Raw genomic sequence first — 25,095 nt, 5'->3', positions numbered from 1 at the left:
TTAAAATTTATTATGAAAAAAATCTTTATAAAAAATAATACAATAGGTTTTAGATTATCATTAGCTTCTCCTAATTTAATAATTAAATGATCTTTAAAATATATAAAAAATTTTTTTATTTTAGGAGAAGTTATTGAGCCTTTTACAATAAATTTTAAAACAGGTTATCCTGAACCTAACGGTTTATTTTGTGAACGAATTTTTGGGCCTTTGCTTTCTTGAAAATGTAGATGTGGAATCAATTTTATAAATTATACTAATATAAATACTTTTTGTAATTTTTGTGGAGTAGAAATAAATATAAACCAAAGTAGACGTTGGAGAATGGGTTTTATTAATTTAGCTACTCCTATTGCCCATAAATGGTATGTAAAAGATATATTATCTCTTCTTTTACATATACCTATAAATGAGTTAAAAATTTTGCTTTATTATAAAATATTTTCTTTATTTTCATATAAAAAAAATCAAAAACAATATAATTTTAATTGAATTTTTTCTAAATTACTTTTTATTTCTGAATGGTTCAAACAAATTTTAAAAGAATATAATTTATTAAATGAATTGGTATTTTGTAAAGAAATGTATTATGAATTATATTTTTCTAATAATAATATTAAAAAAAAATTATTAAAAAAATTATCTATTTTACATTTATTTTTACTTAATAATATTAATCCTGAATGATTATTTTTAACTGTTCTTCCTGTAATACCAGCAGGTCTTAGACCTTTAGTTAAAATAAAACAAAAATTATTTGTTTCATCTTTAATTAATAATCTTTATAAAATTATTATATTACGAAACAATAGATTAAAAAGATGAAAAATTTTACGTCATTCTATTCCTTTCTTTTTTGAATTAATCGATAAACAATTATTACAATGTTCTATTGATGACTTATTAAATATAAAAACTAAACCTTCTTCATCTAATTGCTTTACTTTACAAGGTAAAAAAGGAAAATTTAGACAATATATTTTAGGAAAAAGAATTGATTTTTCAGGTAGATCAGTTATACTTCCTGGATCTGATTTAATTTATAAAAATATAGGTTTACCGTTAAATTTAAGTTTAGACCTATTTAAACCAATGCTTCTTAATTTTTTAAAAAAAGATTTATCTATAATTACATTATTAAGAGCTTCTTATATTACTCAATATAACCCAATTCTTTTAAAACGAATTTTAAAATTCTTAATTACTAAAGAAATAGTTTTATTAAATAGAGCTCCTACTTTACATAGAATGAATATACAAGCATTTAAACCTTATTTAATAGAATTTGAAGGTATTAAATTATATCCTGTAGGTTGCTCAAGTTTTAATGCTGATTTTGATGGAGATCAAATGGGATTATTTTTAATTTTATCTAAAATAGCTAAACAAGAAGCAAAAAAATTAATGGCTTTTGATAAAAATATTTTTTCTCCAACATATTTACGAAATATGTTTAAATTATCTCAAAGTATAATTTTAGGTATTTCTACTTTATTAAATTTAAATGGTATGGTTTTATATAATAACACTATTTTTGCTAATTTATATGATGTTATAAGTAGTTTTTTCTTTAATTTAATTAAATTAGATTCACCTATCTGAATAAGATGTTTAGAAAAAAATTATAATATAAACATTATATTTAAAAAATATATTCTAAGTACTTTAGGAAGAATATTATTACAATATTATTTATATTTATTTAATTAAAATGATGCGTATTAATATTTCACAATTAGAACAACGTATAATTCAAAAATTAGATTTAACTGTTAGCTTTAAACTATTTCAAGAATTAATTTCTTTAGGATTTGAATATGCATTACAAAATCCAATTAATTTAAATCTAGAAGATTTTAATAGTTATTTTTATTTATCACCACTATTAAGAAAAAACGAATATTTAAGATTAAATTTTCAATTTAAAGATATTTTTAATTCATATAAAAATTTAAATACTTTAATGAAAATAAGTAATAAAAAAATTTATAAACAATTTTTTTATCTACTTACTTCTTATAAAACTGTTAATCCTTTTTATTCTTCTTTACATATAATGATGAATACTGGACGTAAAGCAAATTGAAATCAAATACGTCAATTAATAGGTTTACGTGGATATTTAATGAATGCTAGAGGTTTTTTATTTAAAATACCTGTTATGCAGAGTTTTAATAAAGGATTAAAAGCTTATGAATATTTTATTTCATGTTATGGAGCAAGAAAAGGAATTTTAGATACTTCATTAAAAACAGCAAATGCTGGGTATTTAACACGTCGTTTAGTTGAGTCTATTCAAGAAGTAGTAATAAAAGAATATAATTGTGGTACAAATAATTTTTTTACATTTAAATGGAATTTATCTTATAAAGGATTTTTAGATTTACCATTTTATTTAATTTTATACGGTAAAACTATTCAAGAAAATATTAAAAATATATCTACTGGTAAGCAACTTTTTTTACAAGGTTTCTTTCTAAATTATAATTTAATTAATAAATTAAAATTATTATTAATTAATAATAAAAATTTAACTTTATCCTTAAATTCTATTAAATTATGTTTAAGTGGAAGAACAGTTTGTTCAAAATGTTTTGGATTTACTTTCTTTCAAAAAACATTTTTAAGTCAAAGCATGGGAGTTTTAATAGGAGAATCTATAGGAGAACCTGTTACTCAAATGACTTTACGAACTTTTCATACAGGAGGAATATCATCTATTTCTCTACAAACACAATTTTTTTTAAAAAATAATTTATTAAACTTATTTTTATTATATAAAAAGAAAAATTTTAAAATATGTAAAAAGATAAAATCTTTAGTTAATTATAATTTAGGATCTTTAAAATATTTAAATTTTGAATATAATAAAAATTTTTTAATAATATTAAATTTATTTAATAAAAAAAATAATTTATTTAAAATAAAATTTTATTCGATATTTAATAAATATAATTTAGATAAAACTATTTTTTATTTTTTAAAATATAAATTTCTATATTTGTTTTATACTAAATCAACAGCTATTTATAGTTATAAATTTCCTTTTTATTTTTTATTAATTAAATTTTTATATCAAAGAAATTTTTATTTTTCTTGTTCTTTAATTTTAAATAAAACTAAAAATACTTTATTATTTGGAGAAATTTTATTTCAAAATAGTTTACAATATTTAATTATAAATAATTTTAAAAAATGAATTATATTACATTTACAAAAAACCTTAGTGTTAAATAAATGTCTTTTTTATTATCCAATTAATTTATATAATAAAGGTCTATTTTGTAAAACTTCATTTAATTTAAGATATAATAAATTATTTATAAAAAATTATAAGATTTTAAATTTTACATTTAAAAAATATTTTAATAAAAAATTTAATAACTTTTTATTTTCAGTTTATATTAATTATAATTTTAAAAATAAATTTTTATTATTAGAAAAAAGATCTAAATTTAAATTAAATAAAAAAATATTTAATTTATTTGGTAAAAACCTAAATTTAATCACTATAACAAATTCACTTAATATACAATTATAGAAAATTATATAATGTATTAATAAAATAATATTTAATAAACAGATTTTAAATTTTAATAAATTAAAATATAATTCTATTAAAATAAATTTTAAATTATACTATAATTATACTTGTAAACCTTTATTTTTATATAAAAATTTGAATAATTTATATATAAATAATAGAAATTATTTAAATAAATATTTACCAATTATTAATACTTTATATTATTATAAATTCTATAATTTAACTAAAAATTTTAAAATAAATAAAATTTTAAATATTTATGATATATATTCAACTAATATAAAAAAATTTATTTTTTTTAATACTCTTAAAAAACTTATTCAAAAAAATTATTTTTTTATAGATTTTTTTAAATCAAAATTCTTATTTATAGCTGTAAATTCTTTAAAAAATCTTTATTTTTATAACAATAATTTAATTAATAGAAACTCTTTTAATAAAATTTTTCACAGAAACTTTTATAATTTAACTGATTTAAATCTTTTTCCTTCTTTTACTAAAAAAAATAAAGCTCCTAAATTTAAAAAATTGATAATTCTATATAAAAAATATTTATTTTTAACTTTTACTTGAATTTGTAATAAAAATTGAAAATATTCAATAATTTTTTTTAAAAATTTCTTTTTTAAAATTAAAAATTTATATTTAAATATTAATACAAAAATTAAAGATATTACATTTAATTTAATACATTTAGATAATATTTTTGAAACTAAAATTTATTCACATATTCATTTAATTTCAAATAAAACTGGAATTTTATTAAAAAATTTTTTCTTATATGAAGAAAATACTTTAAATTTTATATGAACATGTACTTTATTTACATTAAAATATAAAAAAATTTTTTTATACTCATTAATTAATCAAAAAACTTTTTATGAACAAAAATATTCTATAGTTTGAGGAAATATTATTTTAACTAACGGTGTTTATTCTCCAAATATTTTTATTCTTAAATTACTTTCAAATTATTTAGAATATTATTCACAATATAAAGCGGCTAAATTAGCTTATATATATACATATTATATAATTATTGAATCTTTAATTAAACAATATCATTATAATGGTATTTTATTGCCTAGTTTATATTTTGAACTTTTAGCAAAACGAATGACAAATTTTGTTAAAATAATCTCTTCAGGAGAAATAATGTTAACTGAAGAAAATATTATTTCTTTTAATTTTGTTACAACTTTAAATTATGTTTATAGTTTTTTTGGTTATAAACAAATTATATATAAACCTATTATTTTAGGTATAAGTAAAAGTATTTTAGCTTCTTCAGGATTTTTAGCAACTATTAGTTTTCAAGAAACTTTTAGAAGTTTAATTAAATTTACTTTTAAAAATACAGTTAACTGGTTAACAGATTTAAAATCTAAAATTATAGCAACTGATTTAAATTTAATAGGAACTGGATGGTATAGATATTTTAATTAATTTAATTTATATTATTTAAACTAATACAAATGATTTTATTAAAATTAAATTCATTAATAAATATTCCTATATATATAGGATCTGCTACTTCATATAGACAAAAAAAATTTATAAATTATATTTATAAAAAATATAATAATAAACATTTTTTTAATATTTTTATAATTTTAAAATATTTAAGCAAAGCTTATTTATATTTATATATATTAAGTAAGTATAATAGATCATTATTATTTTTAAATTCTTCAATTAAAAATTTTAATTTAATTAAATCTTTAGCTAATCTTACAAATAATTTTTATATTAATTTTTTTTATAAGATTGACTTTCTTTTTAATTGAATAATGTTTAAAAATAAATTAATTTTATTAAAATGATTAAAACAATTATACACATTTTATTTAAAATATTTATTTAATTACTTACCTTATAATTTATTGATTAAATTATATTATATATATATAAATATTTTAAAAAAATTTGGTGGTTTAGAATACATGCAAAAATTGCCTAAAAATATTTTTATTTGTAATTCTTATTCTAATTATTTATATAAGAATTTAAATTTAAAAAATTTTCTTATTATAAGTATTGTTGATATTAATAATGAAAATACATTAAAAAATATCTCTGTTAGAATTATAGGTAATAATAAAAGTTATCTTGCAATTAAATTTATTTTTAATATTTTATTAACAGCTTTATTACATGGTAGTTTATTTAATAAATAAATCTAATTAAATAAAATTGTTTTAATATTCAGAAAAAAATAAACGAAGATATTAAGAAAAATAATATTTGTGAATATATATATGTTAATTTTATATTAATATAATTATATTTATTATATTTAATTTTTCTTTTTTTATTAATATAACATTTTTTTAATGTTTGTAATATTTGTTGAGCTATATAATTTTTATTTTTATATAAAATTGTAGTCATTTTTATTGAAAATTATATTATATATATAAATAATATAAAATTTAGTTAATTAAGAGAGAATGGGATTTGAACCCACGAAAATTTATTTGTCTAATTTCAAGTTAGATGCATTAAACCACTTCTTGCCATCTCTCTATTTTAATTAAATATATTTACTATAAATCTTTTTTAAACAATAAAATAAACGATATAAAAATTTTTTAGTAAAAGAATTCCCTATTTTTATATTTTGTAAAAGTTGTTTAAAATTAAATATGTAAATTTTTTTTTTAATAATATAAAAGCCTATTTTTTTTTGTAAAAAAGATTTTAATATAGTTTTTTTATAACAAAATTTAATTCTTTTTAACATTATATTTTTATTTAAAATATTAAATTTTTATAAAATTAAAAATATAAAAAAGCAAATAACGAGATTCGAACTCGTATCTTTAACTTGGAAGGATATTGATTTTAGCCTTTAAACTATATTTGCAAGAAGAGAAAATGAACATTTATTATAAGTATTTTGAAAGAATAATTAATATTAAATGTCTTTTTATTTAAAAATATTGAGAAAATAATAATACGATTAAAAGAAAAATTAATAAGTAAATCACTAATAGGTTTTTCAATAATTAATTCTAATAAACGTTTTAATGGGCGTGCACCATATAATGGATGATATGCTAATTTTGCTAATAAAGTTTTAATATTAGAATCAATATCTAAAAAGATTGGTATTTGATTATTATATAATTTTAAATAAATATTCTTTAAAAATTTATTAATAATATATTTGAAAAAATTTATATTTAATGGTTTAAAAATTATAATATCATCTAATCTATTAAGAAATTCAGGTTTAAAATAACTTTGTATAGCAGATTCTACTTTATTTGATAAAATTTTATAATTTTTTTTTGATAGTTTTGTTCCAGATTTTAAAAATTGTAATTCATAAGAATTTGTAGGAAACCCTAAATTACTAGTAAAAAATATAAGTGTATTTGAAAAATCTACACATTTTCCTAATGAATCTGTTAATTTTCCATCATCTAAAAGTTGTAACATTAGGTTATTTATATCTTTATGTGCTTTTTCAATTTCATCGAATAATAAAACTGTAAAAGGTTTTTTAGCAATAGCCTCAGTTAATAGTCCACTTTTTCCATATCCTACATATCCTGGAGGCGCTCCAATTAATTTAGAAAGTGAATGTTTTTCCATAAACTCACTCATATCAAATCTAATTAAATCAGCTTCAGAGCCAAATAAAAATTTAGCTAATAATTTAGCTAATTCAGTTTTTCCTGTTCCGCTTGGACCGCATAATAACCAACTTCCAATCGGTTTATTAATTTGTTTTAATCCTGTAAAAACTCTTTTTAATGAGATTAAAATTTTAGAAATTGCTGTAGGTTGTCCAAATAAAGATTTTTGTAAATTTTTTCTTAATGCTATTATATCAAAATTTGTTTTATTAGCTTTATTAAATAATAAATTAGTAGATAAATTTATTAATTTTGTTAAAGTTTTTTGAATATCTGATAATGCAAGTTTATTATTATTTTTTAATAAATGAAATTTTTGATTTACATATATTTTAGAACAAGTATTATCTAATAATCATATACTTTTTAATAAAGTTTTATGTTGTTTAATATAAGTTTGACTATAATATAAAATATGTTTTATTATTTTAAAAGAAATAGAACAATTATAATATTTTTCAAATAAACTACTTTTTTTTAATAAAATTTTAAAAATTTCTTTATTAGAAAGTTCTTTAACATAAATTTTTTCAAATAAAAAATTTAATTCTTGGTTAATATTAAATTTTTTTTCAATATCTGTAATATTATTACTTAATCCTATTAATTGAAGTTTATTTTGTTTTATATAATTAAAAAATTTAAATAAAAAAGAATATGATTCTAAATTTTGATATATATTAGAATCAGTATAATAAGTATTAAATAATATTTCTATTTTAGGGCATATTAAAATAATATTTTTATTTTCTTGTAAAAATTTAAAAAATTTTTTAATATATAAATTATTAGTTTTAATATATTTTAATAAAGTAACAATATTTAATATCCATAAATTTTTAGTTATATTATTAAATTTTAATTTAAATTTTTCTATAAAAAAACTAAATTTTTTAATAATAGAATTTTTTCCAATTCCAAAATCTCCTAATAAAATTGGATTACGTATAATTTTACGATTTAAAATTTCATATAAATACACACAATCAGATTTTCTATTAATAATATTATAAAAATTAGATTTATAATTAAAAGGTTTAATTAAATTATTAAAATATAAATTATTAATAGGTTTATCATTAAATTTAAAAATTATACTATTAATCAAATTATAAGTATTAGATTTTACTTTAAATAAATAAATTAATATATATTTAAATAAAATAGAATTATATTGTAATAAATTAATAGTTAATTTCCATGTATTAATAAACGATTTATTTAAATTATTAAAAAATTTAAATAAAGTATATGAAAATAAAATATTATAATTTAATTGAGTCTGTTTGAAATTATTTTTTATATATAATTGTAAAAATTTTAGTAAATTTTTTTTTCCTATAATAAGTTTAAATAAATTAGATTGTAAAATTAAACTACAAATTATATGAAAAAAAGTAATAGAATTATTTTTAAATAAAGAAGCTAATATTTTAGAATAGATTAAAATAATAAGAACCTCTTTAGTAGATTTTAAAGAAGAAATAGAAGTAAAAAGATTTAGATTCATTAGAAAATTAAAAATTTTATTTAGTAAAATATTTGACTTATATTATAAATTAAAATGTAAAAAATTTATGTAAAAATTATAAAAAATATAATTTTTTTTCTTAAATCTAATAAAATTTAAATTTAATAGGTTATTTTTAAATTTTTTTTTAATACAAATACCAAAATTTGTTTGTAATTGTATTTTTGAAAAATTAAAAGAAAAAAAATAAAAAATAAAATAATTATTAAATATTTGTTTGAAAAAATATTTTGAATAATTTTTTTTAAAAAAATTATGAGTAAAGTATAATTTTTTTTTACTTAATCTATTTAGTATAAAAAATAATTTTGTTAAATATATATATTTTTTAAAAAACATAAGTTAAAATAAAACTATATAATTTATTGCTTTATAAGATAAAAAGCCAAAATAATAATATTTCATAAAAATTTTTTTTATATATTTTTTATAAATAAAATTTATTTGTTTTGTTCCTGATTTTTTTACAAAATATTTTTTTAATATAACTTTAAATTTTGAAAGATTTAAACAAATCATATTTAATTTTAATTTATATTATAAAAAGAATTTAATGTAGCTTTAATTGTTTTGCAAATACTAATATTCGATTTAGGAAATAATTTAATCTGTTTTAAAAATGAAAATTTTTTTATTAAATACTGTTTATTTTGTTTTTTTTTAAAAACTTTTTGTAATTTAGTTATAAAGAAAAATGATGTATAAATAAGATTAAAATTTAATACATAAGATTTATCGTTATATACAATAATATGTAAAGGTAAATCTATATTATTTTTTAATTTAATACGTTTATTATATTCTTGAAAAAATAAATTTATATTAATACCTATAGGTCCTAAAATAGAACTTAAAGATGATAAAAAATTAGTTAATTCTGTATGTAATATTAATTTTATAATTTTTAATTTAAATTTTACCATTTTATTTAAAAAATAATTTTAATTTAAAAAATAAATAGTCACGTTTTGAAAGAGTTGAACTTTCACCTTAGATTTTGGAGACCTTTATTCTACCATTAAACTAAAAACGTAATTATTTTTTTATATTATTTAAATTTTTTAAAAAGAAAGGATTCGAACCTATGTATCTCGGAATCAAAATCCGTTGCCTTACCACTTGGCTACTTTTTAATAATAATTATTATTATAGTTGAAATAGCTCAATGGTAGAGCAAAGGACTGAAGATCCTTAAGTTATCAGTTCAATTCTGATTTTCAACATTTTAATTATAATTATTTTAATTTAATAAAATTAAAAATTTTATTATTTCAATTAGATAGTTGTTTTAAATATAAATATCTTAAATTTAAATAAAAATTTTTTTGTTTTTTTAATTTATTTATAATAACTTTTTTTTTATTCATAATAAAATTATTATTTTATAATATCAGTAATTATACCTGCTCCTATAGTACGACCTCCTTCTCTAATAGCAAATCTCATACCTTTTTCCATTGCAATAGAATAAATTAATGTAACATTTAATTTAACTCTATCTCCAGGAAGAATCATTTTTGTACCAGTTTCTTTTGTTTCTGAAGAAAATTTTATTGAACCTGTAATATTTATCGTATATAAATAAAATTGAGGGCAATATCCTTCAAAAATAGGTTTTTCTCTACCACCTTCAGCTACAGTTAAAATATATACATCTGCTTGAAATATAGAATGAAGAGTCATAGTTAAAGGTTTTGATAAAATCATACCACGTTTTACTTCAGTTTTTTGAATACCTCTTAATAAAATACCTACATTGTCTCCAGCTTCACCTATTTCTAAGGTTTTTTGAAACATTTCTAATCCTATAACTACTACATTTTTAGAAATATTAAAACCTAACATTGTTACTGTATCGCCTAATTTAATAGAACCTCTTTCAATTTTTCCAGTAACTACTGTACCTCTTCCTGTAATTGAAAATATATCTTCAATAGCTAAAAGAAAAGGTTTATCTAAATCTCTTTTTGGTAAAGGGATATATGAATCTAAAGCTGTTAATAATTCATAAATTTTATCTACCCAAATATTTGATGTTAAATTATTATCTAAAGCTTTTAAAGCAGAACCAGTAATAATAGGTGTATCTGATGAAAAATTATATTTATCTAATAATTCACGAGTTTCTAATTCTACTAACTCTAAAATTTCGTTATCGTCTATTAAATCTATTTTATTTAGAAATACAATAATATTTGAAATACCTATTTGTTTAGCTAATAATAAATGTTCTTTAGTTTGTGGCATTGGCCCATCTACAGCAGATACTACTAAGATTGCTCCATCCATTTGTGCGGCTCCAGTAATCATATTCTTAATATAATCAGCATGTCCAGGACAATCAATATGAGCATAATGTCTTACAGCAGTTTCATATTCAATATGTGAAGTTTTAATTGTAATTCCTCTAGCTATTTCTTCAGGAGCACAATCAATTTCTTTGTAAGTTTTAAGTTTTGCTTGATTATTTTTAGCTAATACATAAGTAATAGCAGCAGTTAAAGTAGTTTTTCCATGATCTACATGTCCAATTGTTCCTATATTTATATGAGGTTTTTGTTTTTTAAAAATTTCTTTAGCCATATTTATTATAAATGATAAAACTTATTATAATAGAACTAATACTTTTGACTTAAAAACCTTATTTTTTATACGTTAAATAAATAAGGATTCTATTAATTAAAGCTTTACCTTGTTGTTTTAAAATATTATCACATTCTAAATATAATTTTTTATATGTTGATATTTTATTTTTTGATTTATTTTTTATAGCTTTAACTAATCATGAAATAGCTTTAAATAATGATTTTTTATATATAATTGGTTGTGGTACTTGATAAATAGAAGTATTTATTTTTTTCATTTTAAAAGTAAAAAATACCATTAATTTTATAATTATTTTTTCTAAATTATATAAATAATCTTTATTTTTTCTTTTAAATAAAATTAAAAAATTTAATACTAAATTTCCAGTTTTTCTTTTTTTACCAGAAAGTATTAATTTTTGAATTAAATAAAAAATTGTAAATTGTTTTTGATAAAAATAAATCATTTTAAATTTTATAAATAAATTTATATTATTTTCTTTGTACCATATTTAGATCTACTAGATTTTCTATTTAAAACTCCTATAGTATCTAAAACACCTCTAATTACTTTATATTTAATTCCAGGTAAATCTTGTACTCTTCCTTTTTTTATTAAAACAAAATTATGATCTTGTAAAGCATGACCTTCTCCAGGAATATAAGCTAAAATTTCTTTTTTATTTTTAAGTTTTATTTTAGCTATTTTTCTTAAAGCTGAGTTAGGTTTTTTAGGAGTTCGTGTAAAAACTTTAATACATAAACCTTTAATTTGTGGTTTAGTATAAAAATTATAAGATTGTTTTTTTTTTTTTATACGTGAATGTTTTAATAATTGATTATTTGTAAGCATTATAATTTAATGTTTTTTTCTTTTTTTTGAAGAACATCCATTAAAAGAACTTTGCGTTAAATCTGTTATAGATAATAGTTTTAAATCAGGATGTTCATTTAAAAATGTTAAAATAGTAGTTAATATAATTTTTCTATATAATCCTATTCCTTTCATAACAATATGAAAAAATTTAATTTTTAAATTTATAATTAATAATAAAATTTTAGTAACTATAAAACTACAAGCAAATGCAGTTTCTTTTTTTCTATTTTTAAAACCAAAATTCCCGCATGAATAAGTATTTAAAATATTTTGTTTTTTATCTAAAATTAATTTATTAGTATTAAATATTAGATTATTTTGTAATAAAGATAAAAAAGTATTTTTACCTGTAGATTTAATATATAAAGTAAATATTTTATTTGTTATCATAATTTATTTCTGACGTTGATTATGTTTTAAATTACTACATTTTATAATTTGTTTTTTTTTATAAGATTTTTTTTTACAATTTAAACAAAAATATTTTAAAGAAGATCTAATTTTCATTATGTTTTATTAAAATTTAATTAGTTAAATCTATTAATAATTTTATAAAAAAATTAATTAAAGTATATTTCGTAGTATGTTTAAATATTTTAATTATTAAAACATTATATCCTAATAAATCTAGGAAAATTTGTATTAAAAATGAAACTTGTATACCATAAAATATAGGTTTATATATAATAATACATTTAATTTTATTAATAGTATTTGAATAATAAAATAATTTTTCTAAAATAATATAAAAAAAATATATTTTTTTAAAAGCAAAAAAACGAGCTTTATTTATAGCTTCTTGTAAATAAAAATCTTTAGAAACTCCGATACCTATTCAAGCGTTTTTTGCTCCTATTAAAAGTAAAACTTTAAATCTTCTAATACGTCCTTTTTGTTTTGTTTTAGATATTTTTTTTATTTCTATTATTTTTTGTAAAATTTTATTATATTTATTTGTTTTATAAAAGAATAATAAAAATAAATTATAATTAAATATTAATAAAATTTTAATTATATATATATAATATAAAGATATATTTTTTTTAATCTTAGAAATAGTATTAAAAGAATTATTTATATTAATATTTAATAATTTAAGAAAATTTAAATTTAATAAAAATAAAAAAATATTTATTAAATACCAATAAGTTTTATTTTTAAAGAAAAAATATTTATAAAAAATAAAATCTTTTAAAATATATAAATAAAATAAAAAATTATATAACTGTTTAATTAAATTATTAAATATTATATTTTTATTATATTTAAAATATTGTTTAGAAAATTTATTAAAATTTAAAATAAAAAAAGTTTTTTTTTTTAAAAACATCATAAATACAATATATAAAATTTTATTATTTTTTTATCAATTTTAATTTATTTAATTTTAAATATTCATAAATATTTTTAATTCCATTTTTATCATAATTATTATTCATTCTAAATAATTTAATAATAGAACTAAAAATTCCTAATATACTTTTATTTATACTTTTTAAAATAATACTATTAGCAGCTTCAATCTGTATATTTAAATCAGTAAAATTTAAAAACTTAAGTTTAATAATATGGCTATAATTAAGCATTAAAATTAAAATATTTTTTAAATAAAATATTTTATATCCTACTCCAATTAAATGCAATTTTAAAAAAAAATCAATATTTAAATTTTTTTCCGCTAAATTAAATAATTTTTTTATAATATTTGATTGAGAAAACAAACTAATTAATAAAAATTTAAAATTTAAAAAAGGAAAAAAATATATATTATTATATAATAATATAAATTTAATATTATAGAATATTAATATTAACCTATTTATTTTAATTTTATTATCTCAAATTCAAAAATAAGAAATATAATTTTTTTTATAAATATTAGATATAATTTTAAAAGTTTTCATTATATAATTCAATAATTATTATATTAATTATTTAATATTTTAAAAATATAATATACAAATTAGTTTTCCTTTTAAATTTAATTTATAAGCTTCTAGACCTGACATTAATCCTTTAGTTGTAGAAATTAAATAAATTTGTTTTTTAATAAAAAAAAATTTATAAAGATTATTTTTAATAATATTAATATTTTGTGATAAAAATTTTAATTTTTTAATTTTAGAATTAAATATTATAATAATAAAATTGTTTATATAATATAATTCATAAAGATTTAAAATTAAATTTAAACTTTGTAGTATTTTATAAATTTTATAACTATAAGAAAGAATAATTTTTTTTTTTCTTTAATGAGTTATTTTTAAAAAGATTAATAATTTTTTTAATTTTACCATAATTCTTTTTTTATAAAAATAAAAATATTTAATTATATTTATAATATTTCATTAAATTATATTTAAAACTAAAGAATTTAATTTTAAGTAATTATTATTTTTTAAATTTTCTGGAAATAAACCAAAAATTCTAGTTCCTAATGGATTAAAATTTTTATCAATTAAAATAACTGCATTTTCATTAAAAATATAATTATAACGATTTTGAATATTTTGAGTTTTTTTTAATCTAACTACAAAACCATAAACTATTTCAGAATATTTAAAAGAGGATTTAAATGAAATTTCCTTAATAATCCCTAATATAATATCTGTTGTATTTACTAAAAATGAATTTCTAGTTATATTTTGTATACTAAAAATTTTTTTAACTCCAGTATTATCTGAAACATAAAAAAAACTATTTAATTGAGTCATAATTATTTTATTTATATTAATATAAAATTTTAATTAAATTATATTTTTTTTGCTTACAATTAAATTTTACTAATACAATAAAATTTTGTAAAAATTCTTTTCTAGAATCATGAAAAAAATTAGATTTAATTTTTAATTGTATATTTTTATATTTTAAATTTTTTTTTCAAAAAGGTAATATAAATTTATACTTAGTATTTTTTTTATTTGTTATAACGTAACCTATTTTAATAACCATAATTTTATATATATTTCTTTTTTAAAAATTTAAAATAATATTTTTTATTTCAACTAATTAATTTAAATAAATATAATATTTGATATTTATTTAAATTATAATATTCTAAAAGGAAAGTACCAGGTCTAAATGAAAAAATTTTATATAAATTATCACCTTTACCTCCTCCCATTCTACTTTCTAAAGATTTTTTGGTATTAATTGTAACTTTATAAATTTTAAAATTATAAGATTTTTTTCAAAATTTAAAACATTTTTTTAAAAAATCTATAAATGTTTGTTTACAAAACAAAAATTTTTTTAATTTAATAGTCCAAACACCATAAGTTAGTTTAATAGGTTTTATAGTTTTTAATAATTTTGATCTTCTATGTGAATGTTTAAAAATAATCATTAAAGTTTTTAATAAATTTATTTAAATTAAAAATATCCAAAATTTAAATCCTAAAACTCCAAATTTTGTTTTTAAATAAAATACATTATATTTTATATTATAAACATATTTATTAAAATAGTTTAAACCATAATTACATGTTTCCTTTTTTGCTATAACTACTCCATTAATTTTACCTGAAACTAAAATTTTAATACCTTTAATAGAAGTTTTCTTAATATTAAGTATTAATAAAGAAAGTTGTTTTAAAATCTTACGTAAAGATAAAGTTTGTTTAAATTTTTTTATAACATAATAAAATAAATAAGTTATAGAAGAAAAAGGATTCTTTAATATTAAAAAATTAATATAAATATAATATTTTTGTTTTAAATTATTTAAATTATCTATTTTTTTATAAATTCTTTTAATATTATTAATTTCTTTTATAAAAATCTTAAGTTTTAAAAAATAATTATAAAAATAAAAAATACAATTTATATTTAATTGAAATTTATATTTATTATTTAAAGAAAAAAAATTAAAATTATTTAATAAAATTTTTTGTTTTAAATAAATTAAACAATTAATAAATTTAATAATATTCAAAAAATAACAATTTCAATTTAAACTATTTAAATATATTGTTCATAAATTATTATATTTTGAATAAAGTTTAGAATAAAAAATTAATGAATTAACTCGTTGTCCAAACATTTTTTCATTAATACATTTACTATATAATTAAATTATTTTAATATTTATCTACTCTTATTTTTAACAAAAATATTGTAAAGATCTTCCTATTTTATCTTTTGTAATATTAATAGTTATAAAAGATTTACCAGTATAAACTTCCATTAATTTTCAAATTAAAAAAGGTGTTATAATTAAATATTTATAATAAAGTTTAATACTATAATATAAATATTTTGATTTTTTTATAAAATAATTAGGTATAAATAATTTTCTATAAATAATTTTTATCATAATTTCTTATAAATATTTATTATAATCGATGTTGTAATATAAATCTAGATAAATGTTTATTTTTCTTTCTTGTTTTAATTCCTTTAAAAGCTTTTCCTCATAATGTTCTAGCAAATTTAAAACCAACTGAAGCCTTTCCTTCTCCACCTCCATGAGGATGGTCAACAGCATTCATTGCAGCTCCTCTGATTTTAGGTCTTATAGATAATTTTCTATTAAATCCAGCATGTTTTTTTATATTTTTATTAACTTTTCTTCTAATTTCTAATTGACCTAAAATACAAAATAAATTTTTTAATAATAATTTAATTTCACCAGAAGGTAATTTTACTGTAACATAAATATCTCCAATCATAAGTATAATAGCATTATGATTAGCATTCTTAACTAAACTACCTTTTCCTTTATATCTTATTTCTATATTATATATAAATGATCCTAATAATATTTTATATAAAGGTAAAGCATTTCCAATTTTAAGAGGTGCTTTAAAACCAAAATTAATTTGAGAACCTATTTTTAAATTTTTAGTTAAAAGAAAATATCTATAAATATTTTTTATTATAGAATTTATAATAAAGTATACAGCTAAAAAAATTCTTCTAAATGAATCGTAAATTATATTAACATAGAAAGCTGAAGAAAAAGACATTCCATAATTAGCAAAATTAGAATCTAAAATTTTATATAAATTTCTTTTAATCCCCCCACCTTTAGCTCTACAAGTAATAAAACCTAAATTATTTCTGCCAAAAGCTTTTTGTTTTTTTATTATTAAATATTTAATTCTATATTTTTTAATTTTAATAAAAGTTAGTATCATTGATTGATATAAAAAAAATTATTAAATAAAAATAAATATATATTTAAAAGAAAGTAATTTTAAACAAGTAAGTTTATTACTTTTTAAAAAATTAATTTGTTTACCTTGTTTTGTAAATTTAAAATATACTAAATTGTTTTTAGTTAAATTTAAACATAAAAGTTTATGTATTAAAATTCCATTTAATTGTACTTGTAATTTTAAATAATCTTTAAAATTAACTGAATATTTATTAAAAGTATTTATATTTATAATATATATATTAGTTCGTTTATTTAAACATAAATATTTCAAAATTAAAAATAATGTTTTTTTAATTAATGGATTAAAGTAACGTTTTAAATTTAAACCAAAAGCAACTGAACCTCCTTTTTGTAATACAGATTTTTTAGATCCTATTCTCGCTTTTCCTGATCCTTTTTGTTGACGTAATTTTTTATTACTATAACTACTAAAAGCTTTATTTTTTGTATTACTAATTTTAAAATTTTTAATAATATTTAATTCATTAATTAAATTTAAACTTATAAATTTAATTATTTCTGAAAAAGTAGTATTATATAAAAATCAAAATTCAATTATAAATTTATAATTTTTAATATAAATTTGCCAATTATCCCATAATCTGATAGGAAATGTTAAAAAAATATTTATCATTTAAATTAGTTTCTTAATTTAAATTTAATTAATAATTTAATTTCGGAATGACAGGATTTGAACCTATGACTTTCTATTCCCAAAATAGAAGCGCTACCTAACTACGCCACATTCCGAATATGCTTTTAAAGGAAATTGAATCCTTATCTCTTTTATGAAAAAAAAGTATCCTAACCTTTTAGACGATAAAAGCTATTAATTTAATATAATTAATATTATAAGGTTGTTAGCTTAATGGTATAGTATTCGGCTTTTAACCGAAAGAATCTGGGTTCGATTCCCAGACAACCTAGTTTTAAATTAAATAAAAATATATAAATAAACGGAATTAATGAGATTTGAACTCACATCTATTATCATGACAAGATAAAATTTTAACCAATTAAACTATAATTCCTATTTAAATTTTATAGTTAACAGAAAAGAAGGGATTCGAACCCTTGATATAAAATTTAATTATATACCAAACTAGCAAATTGGTGCTTTAAACCTCTCAGCCACTTTTCTTAAGTAAATTATAATTTTATAATTTAAATTTTAATGAATTGAATCGGATTTGAACCGATGAAGAATAACTTCTATAGATTTACAGTCTATTTCTATTGACCACTCAGACATCAATCCATAAATTAATTTATTTATATTTATTTTATTATATACTTGAAAAGATTCGAACTTTCGTTTTATATGAGTTATGAGCTCACTGCTTTTGCCCACTCAGCCACAAGTATATTAAAAAAAATAAGGAAGAAGGGACTCGAACCCTCAAAACTTTTTTAAAGTTTACGGATTTTCATATATTTATAATTAATTTAGTTAACTTTTTTATAAACTCTATATTAATATTAAGTAATTTATTTTTTAGAGTCTTTTGATTAATAAATCTAAATTTAATAATACAAAAATTCTTATATAATTTTTTTATAGTTTATCGATAATAATAAAGATAAAAACTATTTATCTCTAAATTTAAATTATTATAAAGTCCGCTGTGTTTACCAAATTTCACCACATCCTTTTTATAAAAAATGATACTCAGATTTGAACTGAGAATTCAAGAATTTGCAATTCTTTATTTTACCTAATTAAATTATATCATTTATATTTTGATAAATGACAAGAATTGAACTTGCTATAACTAGAACCACAATCTAGGGTTAAAACCATTTAACTTCATTTACCAATAAAAATAAATAATTTAGATTAAATTAAAACTTATAATAATATTTAATTAAATTTTCATCAAAAGGTATAAATAAATATAATTTAAAATAAAATTCTTTTTGTAATTTAAATTTTAAATATTCTACACATAGAGTATATATATATAAATTATATTTATTATAATATCTAAAAAATAAATTAATTCTACAAATTAAAATAATTGTAAATTTTTTAGGATTTATATAAATTAAATCTTTTTCTGTTAAAATAAAACTAGGTTTTTTTACTAATATAGAATTAATAAAAATAAAACCATGAGTAATTAATTGTCTAGCTTGGTTTATAGATTTAGCAAAACCTAATCTAAATATAGTAGCATCTAAACGTAATTCAATAATTTGAATTAAATTAAATATTTTTAATAATTTAATATATTTAAAATATTTTTTAATTTGATTTTCTTTAAGTCTATAATTATATTTTAATTTTTGTTTCTCTAATAATTGAATTCGAAAAGAAGATGTTTTTCCTTTTTTAATAGGTACTAATTCTTTTTTTAATAATTTAGTACAAAATCCAGGTAAAAATGTAAGTTTAAAATATTGTAATTTTTTAAGTTTAGTTCTAAATTTCTTTTTCATATTTAGTAAAAAAAAAATTAAATATATAAAATAAAAAAATCAACTGATAAAGGGATTCGAACCCATAACCTCCTGATTACAAATCAGCGGCTCTACCATTGAGCTACATCAGCGAAAAAATTTATCTTCGAATTAAAAGCAAAAATTTGCTAAAAACATTACTATTTTTATACAATTTTTCTTTTTAATAAATGTTCTTTTTAAATTCTTACTCAATCTTATGAACAGAATATTAATCTTAAAGTTTTTTCCTACTTATATGCTTTCAGTAGTTATTTTTATTAAACTTAGCTACTCAGTAAAATACTTATGATAAAATAACTGAACTACTATAGGTTTAATCTCCTTGGTCCTCTCGTACTAAAGGAAATACTTTACAATATTCTTACGTTTACATCGGATACGGACCGAACTGTCTCACGACGTTCTGAACCCAGCTCACGTGCCGCTTTAATGGGCGAACAGACCAACCCTTGAGACCTGCTACAGCCTCAGGATGCGACGAGCCGACATCGAGGTGCCAAACCTCCCCGTCAATATGGACTATCGGGAGAGATCAGCCTGTTATCCCTAGAGTAACTTTTATCCGTTAAGCGACAATCCTACCACTTAGAGTTGTCGGATCACTAAGACCGACTTTCGTCCTTGTTTAAGTAGTTACTCTCACAATCAAGCCTTCTTATTATTTACCTTTACATTTATTAATTTTAATATTTTATTTTTATTAAAATAAAAGACCTTTGTGCACCTCCGTTACTCTTTAGGAGGCAACCGCCCCAGTCAAACTACCTTTTTGAAATTTTTATATAATATGATAAAAAAATTATAGTTAGAAATTAAAATTTATTAAAGTGGAGTTTCATTAATAGTATAAACTTCCCACTTACACTATATAAATAAAATTTAATTTCAATTTCAAATTGCAGTAAAGCTTCATAGGGTCTTTCTGTCCTGATGTAAAAAGTCTGTATCTTTACAAACATTTCTATTTCACCGAATATTTCTTAAAGACAGTGTTCAAGTCGTTACACCTTTCGTGCGGGTCGGAACTTACCCGACAATGAATTTCGCTACCTTAGGACCGTTATAGTTACAGCCGCCGTTTACTAGAGCTTATAAAAAAATTATTTGTATAACATAAAAATTTTTTTTAACTTACTAGCACTGGGCAGGTGTCAGTATCCTTACTTCATAATTACATTTTGCGGATACCTGTGTTTTTGATAAACAGTCGCTTGAACCTTTTAATTGCAGCCTTATAGGCATCCTTTATCCCGAAGTTACAGGATTGTTTTGCCGAGTTCCTTAAAGAAATTTATTTCGTCCTCTTAGTACGTTATAGTACCTACTCACTTGTGTCAGTTTTAGTACGGGCATATCTATAATTATACAATATCATTTTTCTAGCAAAAATTTTATTTCTAAGTAAAAATCATTTATTATATTACTTAGAATTTATATTTAGGTCACTACTTGTATACTATATAAATATGGTTCAAGAATATTAACTTGATTCCCATCAATTACAATAAATTTCTTATCTTAGGCCCCGACTAACCCTATGCGGTTTATCCTTTCATAGGAACCTTTTGAGTTTTTGAGGTATTAGATTCTTCTTAATATTTAAGTTACTTAAACCGACATTCTCACTTCTACTTTATTCACAAAATTTAATAACTTTGCTTTATTTTAATGTAGAACGCTCCCCTACCGATCTATTTTTAATTAATAGATCCCATTACTTCGATAAAAAAATATTTTATTGTTCATTTTAGGTGCAGAATTACTTTACCAGTAAGCTTTAACGCACTTTTTAAAGGAAAACTGCTTCAAGCTAACCTTCTGGTTGTATACGTAACAACTCCACATCCTTTAAAATTTTCGTTATATTTTTATCTTAGTTTATGGTCTGGGTTGTTTCCCTTTTGACTTATAAGATTATCCCTAAAAGTCTCACTTATTATAATGTTAATATAAAAATATTATTAGTTTATAGTGATTTTAAAAACAGTGCTTTACCCTTTTTATATATATTATAATAGCTGCGCCTCAATACATTTCGGGGAGAACCAGCTAGCTCCAAATTCGACAAGCATTTCACAACTAACCTCATTTCTTCTGATAATTTTGCAGCATTAATCAGTTCGAACCTCTATATAAAGTTATTTATATTTCATTCTGAACAAGGTTATATCAATTGGATTCGCGCTTTTGGTTATATACAAACGCTATTACTAATTGTAATAACTCGTTTTCACTATGGCTTCAAGTTTAATTTTAGCCTTTTGCTTAAAAACCAAAACTTATCGGTTCCTTCTTCAACAGGCAAATAGTTAGGTTCATATACCCTTCTATTGTTGTTAGGATTAAAATTTCAGTCTCTTTTCACTCCCCACCCGGGGTTCTTTTCATCTTTCCCTCACGGTACTAGTACACTATCGGTTACTTTAAAGTATTTAGTTTTACAAGGAAGTTCTTGTTTCTTCAATATAAACCAGTTGTTTATATTTACTTTATTTTATTTTTATTTAAACTAAACGTCTAACGTTTCTTATCCCTACTCGTTCGCCACTACTAAGGGAATAATTGTTATTTTCTTTTCCTTTGAGTACTAAGATGATTCAGTTCCTCAAGTAAATCATTTTTAATTTAAAAAATATTAAAAGGTTCCCTATTCGGAGATCTTACTTAAAGTATATAAGCTATAAATAAGTTTTTCGTATATATATATTTTTTACGTCCTTCATCGTCTTAAAGTACCTAGACATCCTTTTTTTCCTATAATTTAAAATTTTTATTTTATTTTTTCACTTTTTTACTTATATCCCGTATATAATTTTAATTTTATATTTATATATAAACGAGGAGCCGATTTGAACCGCTGACCTTCGGGTCATGAGCCCGACGAGCTACCAACCTGCTCTACCCCGCTTTAAATATTTCTTAATCTTAAATCCAGAGTCAAGAGGGATTTGAACCCCCGTCATTGTAGTCCGTAGCCACATACTCTTCCAACTGAGCTATTGACTCGTAACTATATAAGTTACCTATACTTAAATAATATAGGGTAGTTAGCTTAGTGGTAGAGTATATGCTTTACAAGCACATAAGTATTGGTTCGATTCCAATACTGCGCATAAAATAAAAGGTCTATCGTCTAATGGGTAAGGACAAAAACCTTCTAAGGTTTTTATGTAGGTTCGAAACCTACTAGGCCTAACTAAGATTAGTATGCGGATGTGGCGAAATTGGTAGACGCGTTAGATTTAGGATCTAATAAACTTGAGAGTTCGAGTCTCTCCTTCCGTAGTAATATATTTCCAAAAAATTTCTCCTCAGATTGGATTTGAACCAACGACTCTTCGGTTAACAGCCGAAAGCTCTAACCACTGAGCTACTGAAGATATATTATATTATATATTTTATATATATATATAATATATAGGGGATATAGCTCAGGAGGTAGAGCACTTTTTTTGCAAAAAAGAAATTTACGGTTCAAGTCCGTTTATCTCCATATATTTATCATATATTTATTTTTCCCTTAGATGTTTTAAAGGTTCAGGAAATTATTACGAGTTTGATCCTGGCTCCGGAAGAACGCAAGAGATGTGCTTAACACATGCTAATTGAATGGTATTAATATATCATAGTGTAATAGTGAGTAATGTATGAGAATTTATTTTTAGAATATAATAAAAATTTAATAATTTATAATAAACGCAATAGTGTTTTAAAAGATAATTATTGTCTAAAAAAAAGCTCATATCTAATTAGCTAGTTGGTGAAGTAATAGTTTTACCAAGGCGAAGATTAGTAGCTGCCTTGAGAGGGGAAACAGCCACATAGAGATTGAAATACAGCTCTAACTCCTAAGGGGGGCAGCAGTGGGGAATTTTCTGCCAATAAGCGCAAGCTTGACAGAGCGTCATCACATGAAGGAGGAAGGCCTATAAAGGTTGTAAACTTCTTTTGCTTAAAAAAATAATACTGACGTTTAAGTTTAAAAAGTATCGGCTAACTCCGTGCCAGCAGCCGCGGTCATACGGGGGATACAAGCGTTTTCCAAAATTACTGGGCGTAAAGTGTATGTAGGTGGATTGGTATGTTCTTCCTTAAATACTATTTGATAAATTTAGAAAAAGGAAGAAAACTATTAATCTTGAGTTCGATAAGGGTAAGAGGAATTTTTTGAGGAGTAGTGAAATGCGAAGATACAAAAAAGAAGATCAACAGCGAAAGCATCTTACTGGGTCGATACTGACACTGAGATACGAAAGTTAAGGTAGCAAATGGGATTAGATACCCCAGTAGTCTTAACTGTAAACAATGGATACTCGGTACTGGAGACATTAAATATATAAATTCAGTACCCTAGCTAACGCGTTAAGTATTCCGCCTGAGTAGTACGCTCGCAAGGGTGAAACTCAAAGGAATTGACGGGGGCTCGTACAAGCGGTGGAGCACGTAATTTAATTCGATGTAACGCGATAAACCTTACCAGAACTAGACTAAATTTATTTTAAATTATTAATATTAATTAATAAAAAATTTACAGGAGGTGCATGGCTGTCGTCAGCTCGTGTCGTGAGATGTTGGGTTAAGTCCCGCTACGAGCGCTACCCTTATTTAAAGTTTTTTATATCTTTAAAAACAGACTATATAAATTTTTGTACTAAATTAGTAGGAAGGAGAGGAAAACGTCAAGTCTTTATGCCCTTTATGTTCTGGGCTACATACGTGCTACAATAGATGGTACAATAATTTTTAAAAATAAATACAATATCAATTTATTTTTAATTTATTTGTGAAAATAAATGTAATAATTGAAAACCATTTTTAGTTCGGAACATAAACTGCAATTTGTTTATGTAAAGTTGGAATCGCTAGTAATCGCCGGTCAGCATTACGGCGGTGAATAAGTCTTCGAGCCTTGTACACACCGCCCGTCACGCCACGGAAATTGATTATTTTTTAAAACTTTTGATAAAAGGATAAATAATAATAAATAACTGGGGTGAAGTCGTAACAAGGTAGCTGTACTGGAAGGTGCTGCTGGATAATTTACTAAATTAAAAAAATTTAAATTTAAAAGAGAAAATTTTTCCTGGCAGTTTTTAGCAGTTAAGAACCACTTCATAAGTAAACAATGATTGTGAAAAAAACATTGCGGCGAAAATACTATTTAAAACTATTAATGGGAGAATAGCCAGGCGCTAGTAAATAAAAAAACCGCTGGTAGCTCAACGGTAGAGCACGCTTTTGATAAGGGCGTGGTTTCTGGTTCGATTCCAGGGTGGCCTATGAATTC

At 19.7% G+C, this 25,095-nt stretch overlaps 24 protein-coding genes and 26 non-coding genes, besides 2 other annotated features; 10 read left to right on the top strand and 40 right to left on the bottom strand. All coding sequences in view use genetic code 4, as the record gives it.

The window, feature by feature from the left end:
* Positions 1–12: 12 nt before the first annotated feature.
* Positions 13–1,710, top strand: TogoCp24 (RNA polymerase beta' chain). The gene has a single exon. The coding sequence runs from the start codon at positions 13–15 to the stop codon at positions 1,708–1,710; it is 1,698 nt and encodes a 565-aa protein (NP_044568.1).
* Positions 1,711–1,714: 4 nt separating this feature from the next.
* Positions 1,715–4,993: a sequence feature (similar to rpoC2; contains two in frame stop codons; six in frame UGA codons are predicted to encode tryptophan).
* A 29-nt stretch (positions 4,994–5,022) lies between these two features.
* On the top strand, positions 5,023–5,724 carry TogoCp23 (ribosomal protein S2). The gene has a single exon. It carries the CDS (start codon positions 5,023–5,025, stop codon positions 5,722–5,724), a length of 702 nt encoding a protein of 233 aa, NP_044567.1.
* Positions 5,714–5,938, bottom strand: TogoCp22 (ORF D). The gene has a single exon. It carries the CDS (start codon positions 5,936–5,938, stop codon positions 5,714–5,716), a length of 225 nt encoding a protein of 74 aa, NP_044566.1.
* A 51-nt stretch (positions 5,939–5,989) lies between these two features.
* On the bottom strand, positions 5,990–6,073 carry TogoCt54. Its single transcript has one exon. It is a non-coding gene; the product is annotated as a tRNA-Ser (tRNA).
* Positions 6,074–6,080: 7 nt separating this feature from the next.
* TogoCp21 (ORF C) lies at positions 6,081–6,290 on the bottom strand. Its single transcript has one exon. The coding sequence runs from the start codon at positions 6,288–6,290 to the stop codon at positions 6,081–6,083; it is 210 nt and encodes a 69-aa protein (NP_044565.1).
* A 50-nt stretch (positions 6,291–6,340) lies between these two features.
* On the bottom strand, positions 6,341–6,413 carry TogoCt53. Its single transcript has one exon. It is a non-coding gene; the product is annotated as a tRNA-Gly (tRNA).
* clpC (Clp protease ATP binding subunit) lies at positions 6,404–8,701 on the bottom strand. Its single transcript has one exon. The coding sequence runs from the start codon at positions 8,699–8,701 to the stop codon at positions 6,404–6,406; it is 2,298 nt and encodes a 765-aa protein (NP_044564.1).
* A 42-nt stretch (positions 8,702–8,743) lies between these two features.
* TogoCp19 (ORF E) lies at positions 8,744–9,061 on the bottom strand. Its single transcript has one exon. It carries the CDS (start codon positions 9,059–9,061, stop codon positions 8,744–8,746), a length of 318 nt encoding a protein of 105 aa, NP_044563.1.
* A 3-nt stretch (positions 9,062–9,064) lies between these two features.
* TogoCp18 (ORF F) lies at positions 9,065–9,241 on the bottom strand. Its single transcript has one exon. The coding sequence runs from the start codon at positions 9,239–9,241 to the stop codon at positions 9,065–9,067; it is 177 nt and encodes a 58-aa protein (NP_044562.1).
* An 8-nt stretch (positions 9,242–9,249) lies between these two features.
* rpl11 (ribosomal protein L11) lies at positions 9,250–9,645 on the bottom strand. Its single transcript has one exon. It carries the CDS (start codon positions 9,643–9,645, stop codon positions 9,250–9,252), a length of 396 nt encoding a protein of 131 aa, NP_044561.1.
* Positions 9,646–9,684: 39 nt separating this feature from the next.
* On the bottom strand, positions 9,685–9,755 carry TogoCt52. The gene has a single exon. It is a non-coding gene; the product is annotated as a tRNA-Trp (tRNA).
* Positions 9,756–9,783: 28 nt separating this feature from the next.
* On the bottom strand, positions 9,784–9,855 carry TogoCt51. The gene has a single exon. It is a non-coding gene; the product is annotated as a tRNA-Gln (tRNA).
* An 18-nt stretch (positions 9,856–9,873) lies between these two features.
* On the top strand, positions 9,874–9,945 carry TogoCt50. Its single transcript has one exon. It is a non-coding gene; the product is annotated as a tRNA-Phe (tRNA).
* A 12-nt stretch (positions 9,946–9,957) lies between these two features.
* TogoCp16 (ORF B) lies at positions 9,958–10,089 on the bottom strand. The gene has a single exon. The coding sequence runs from the start codon at positions 10,087–10,089 to the stop codon at positions 9,958–9,960; it is 132 nt and encodes a 43-aa protein (NP_044560.1).
* Positions 10,090–10,099: 10 nt separating this feature from the next.
* tufA (elongation factor Tu) lies at positions 10,100–11,305 on the bottom strand. Its single transcript has one exon. The coding sequence runs from the start codon at positions 11,303–11,305 to the stop codon at positions 10,100–10,102; it is 1,206 nt and encodes a 401-aa protein (NP_044559.1).
* A 58-nt stretch (positions 11,306–11,363) lies between these two features.
* On the bottom strand, positions 11,364–11,774 carry TogoCp14 (ribosomal protein S7). Its single transcript has one exon. It carries the CDS (start codon positions 11,772–11,774, stop codon positions 11,364–11,366), a length of 411 nt encoding a protein of 136 aa, NP_044558.1.
* A 20-nt stretch (positions 11,775–11,794) lies between these two features.
* rps12 (ribosomal protein S12) lies at positions 11,795–12,160 on the bottom strand. The gene has a single exon. It carries the CDS (start codon positions 12,158–12,160, stop codon positions 11,795–11,797), a length of 366 nt encoding a protein of 121 aa, NP_044557.1.
* Positions 12,161–12,166: 6 nt separating this feature from the next.
* Positions 12,167–12,574, bottom strand: TogoCp12 (ribosomal protein S11). Its single transcript has one exon. The coding sequence runs from the start codon at positions 12,572–12,574 to the stop codon at positions 12,167–12,169; it is 408 nt and encodes a 135-aa protein (NP_044556.1).
* A 3-nt stretch (positions 12,575–12,577) lies between these two features.
* Positions 12,578–12,691, bottom strand: TogoCp11 (ribosomal protein L36). The gene has a single exon. It carries the CDS (start codon positions 12,689–12,691, stop codon positions 12,578–12,580), a length of 114 nt encoding a protein of 37 aa, NP_044555.1.
* A 16-nt stretch (positions 12,692–12,707) lies between these two features.
* On the bottom strand, positions 12,708–13,514 carry TogoCp10 (ribosomal protein S5). The gene has a single exon. The coding sequence runs from the start codon at positions 13,512–13,514 to the stop codon at positions 12,708–12,710; it is 807 nt and encodes a 268-aa protein (NP_044554.1).
* Positions 13,515–13,539: 25 nt separating this feature from the next.
* Positions 13,540–14,088, bottom strand: TogoCp09 (ribosomal protein L6). Its single transcript has one exon. The coding sequence runs from the start codon at positions 14,086–14,088 to the stop codon at positions 13,540–13,542; it is 549 nt and encodes a 182-aa protein (NP_044553.1).
* A 39-nt stretch (positions 14,089–14,127) lies between these two features.
* Positions 14,128–14,481: a sequence feature (similar to rps8; contains in-frame stop codon).
* Positions 14,482–14,532: 51 nt separating this feature from the next.
* On the bottom strand, positions 14,533–14,898 carry rpl14 (ribosomal protein L14). The gene has a single exon. The coding sequence runs from the start codon at positions 14,896–14,898 to the stop codon at positions 14,533–14,535; it is 366 nt and encodes a 121-aa protein (NP_044552.1).
* A 16-nt stretch (positions 14,899–14,914) lies between these two features.
* TogoCp07 (ribosomal protein S17) lies at positions 14,915–15,136 on the bottom strand. Its single transcript has one exon. It carries the CDS (start codon positions 15,134–15,136, stop codon positions 14,915–14,917), a length of 222 nt encoding a protein of 73 aa, NP_044551.1.
* A 4-nt stretch (positions 15,137–15,140) lies between these two features.
* TogoCp06 (ribosomal protein L16) lies at positions 15,141–15,530 on the bottom strand. The gene has a single exon. It carries the CDS (start codon positions 15,528–15,530, stop codon positions 15,141–15,143), a length of 390 nt encoding a protein of 129 aa, NP_044550.1.
* A 21-nt stretch (positions 15,531–15,551) lies between these two features.
* On the bottom strand, positions 15,552–16,226 carry TogoCp05 (ribosomal protein S3). Its single transcript has one exon. It carries the CDS (start codon positions 16,224–16,226, stop codon positions 15,552–15,554), a length of 675 nt encoding a protein of 224 aa, NP_044549.1.
* Positions 16,227–16,286: 60 nt separating this feature from the next.
* TogoCp04 (ribosomal protein S19) lies at positions 16,287–16,499 on the bottom strand. Its single transcript has one exon. It carries the CDS (start codon positions 16,497–16,499, stop codon positions 16,287–16,289), a length of 213 nt encoding a protein of 70 aa, NP_044548.1.
* A 19-nt stretch (positions 16,500–16,518) lies between these two features.
* rpl2 (ribosomal protein L2) lies at positions 16,519–17,322 on the bottom strand. The gene has a single exon. The coding sequence runs from the start codon at positions 17,320–17,322 to the stop codon at positions 16,519–16,521; it is 804 nt and encodes a 267-aa protein (NP_044547.1).
* A 21-nt stretch (positions 17,323–17,343) lies between these two features.
* TogoCp02 (ribosomal protein L4) lies at positions 17,344–17,979 on the bottom strand. Its single transcript has one exon. It carries the CDS (start codon positions 17,977–17,979, stop codon positions 17,344–17,346), a length of 636 nt encoding a protein of 211 aa, NP_044546.1.
* A 42-nt stretch (positions 17,980–18,021) lies between these two features.
* Positions 18,022–18,095, bottom strand: TogoCt49. The gene has a single exon. It is a non-coding gene; the product is annotated as a tRNA-Pro (tRNA).
* A 4-nt stretch (positions 18,096–18,099) lies between these two features.
* Positions 18,100–18,172, bottom strand: TogoCt48. Its single transcript has one exon. It is a non-coding gene; the product is annotated as a tRNA-Glu (tRNA).
* Positions 18,173–18,199: 27 nt separating this feature from the next.
* TogoCt47 lies at positions 18,200–18,271 on the top strand. Its single transcript has one exon. It is a non-coding gene; the product is annotated as a tRNA-Lys (tRNA).
* A 31-nt stretch (positions 18,272–18,302) lies between these two features.
* On the bottom strand, positions 18,303–18,376 carry TogoCt46. Its single transcript has one exon. It is a non-coding gene; the product is annotated as a tRNA-Asp (tRNA).
* Positions 18,377–18,396: 20 nt separating this feature from the next.
* Positions 18,397–18,486, bottom strand: TogoCt45. The gene has a single exon. It is a non-coding gene; the product is annotated as a tRNA-Ser (tRNA).
* A 34-nt stretch (positions 18,487–18,520) lies between these two features.
* TogoCt44 lies at positions 18,521–18,603 on the bottom strand. Its single transcript has one exon. It is a non-coding gene; the product is annotated as a tRNA-Tyr (tRNA).
* A 31-nt stretch (positions 18,604–18,634) lies between these two features.
* TogoCt43 lies at positions 18,635–18,710 on the bottom strand. Its single transcript has one exon. It is a non-coding gene; the product is annotated as a tRNA-Met (tRNA).
* Positions 18,711–18,733: 23 nt separating this feature from the next.
* TogoCt42 lies at positions 18,734–18,997 on the bottom strand. One transcript has 2 exons: positions 18,962–18,997; positions 18,734–18,773 (listed from the first exon to the last, which is right to left on the bottom strand). It is a non-coding gene; the product is annotated as a tRNA-Leu (tRNA).
* Positions 18,998–19,005: 8 nt separating this feature from the next.
* Positions 19,006–19,079, bottom strand: TogoCt41. The gene has a single exon. It is a non-coding gene; the product is annotated as a tRNA-Cys (tRNA).
* Positions 19,080–19,087: 8 nt separating this feature from the next.
* TogoCt40 lies at positions 19,088–19,160 on the bottom strand. The gene has a single exon. It is a non-coding gene; the product is annotated as a tRNA-His (tRNA).
* A 27-nt stretch (positions 19,161–19,187) lies between these two features.
* TogoCp01 (ribosomal protein S4) lies at positions 19,188–19,784 on the bottom strand. Its single transcript has one exon. It carries the CDS (start codon positions 19,782–19,784, stop codon positions 19,188–19,190), a length of 597 nt encoding a protein of 198 aa, NP_044545.1.
* A 41-nt stretch (positions 19,785–19,825) lies between these two features.
* TogoCt39 lies at positions 19,826–19,897 on the bottom strand. Its single transcript has one exon. It is a non-coding gene; the product is annotated as a tRNA-Thr (tRNA).
* On the bottom strand, positions 19,898–22,584 carry TogoCr28. Its single transcript has one exon. It is a non-coding gene; the product is annotated as a large subunit ribosomal RNA (ribosomal RNA).
* Positions 22,585–22,642: 58 nt separating this feature from the next.
* Positions 22,643–22,716, bottom strand: TogoCt38. Its single transcript has one exon. It is a non-coding gene; the product is annotated as a tRNA-Met (tRNA).
* A 25-nt stretch (positions 22,717–22,741) lies between these two features.
* On the bottom strand, positions 22,742–22,814 carry TogoCt37. Its single transcript has one exon. It is a non-coding gene; the product is annotated as a tRNA-Arg (tRNA).
* Positions 22,815–22,849: 35 nt separating this feature from the next.
* On the top strand, positions 22,850–22,921 carry TogoCt36. Its single transcript has one exon. It is a non-coding gene; the product is annotated as a tRNA-Val (tRNA).
* Positions 22,922–22,930: 9 nt separating this feature from the next.
* On the top strand, positions 22,931–23,003 carry TogoCt35. The gene has a single exon. It is a non-coding gene; the product is annotated as a tRNA-Arg (tRNA).
* A 14-nt stretch (positions 23,004–23,017) lies between these two features.
* On the top strand, positions 23,018–23,093 carry TogoCt34. Its single transcript has one exon. It is a non-coding gene; the product is annotated as a tRNA-Leu (tRNA).
* A 22-nt stretch (positions 23,094–23,115) lies between these two features.
* Positions 23,116–23,188, bottom strand: TogoCt33. The gene has a single exon. It is a non-coding gene; the product is annotated as a tRNA-Asn (tRNA).
* Positions 23,189–23,228: 40 nt separating this feature from the next.
* On the top strand, positions 23,229–23,301 carry TogoCt32. Its single transcript has one exon. It is a non-coding gene; the product is annotated as a tRNA-Ala (tRNA).
* A 49-nt stretch (positions 23,302–23,350) lies between these two features.
* Positions 23,351–24,850, top strand: TogoCr27. Its single transcript has one exon. It is a non-coding gene; the product is annotated as a small subunit ribosomal RNA (ribosomal RNA).
* A 166-nt stretch (positions 24,851–25,016) lies between these two features.
* TogoCt31 lies at positions 25,017–25,088 on the top strand. The gene has a single exon. It is a non-coding gene; the product is annotated as a tRNA-Ile (tRNA).
* The last annotated feature ends 7 nt before the right edge of the window (positions 25,089–25,095 follow it).

Source organism: Toxoplasma gondii, apicoplast (assembly GCF_000006565.2).
Source record: "Toxoplasma gondii RH apicoplast, complete genome".
Taxonomy (NCBI): Eukaryota; Apicomplexa; class Conoidasida; order Eucoccidiorida; family Sarcocystidae; genus Toxoplasma; species Toxoplasma gondii.
This window is presented reverse-complemented; position numbering and strand designations above follow the sequence as displayed.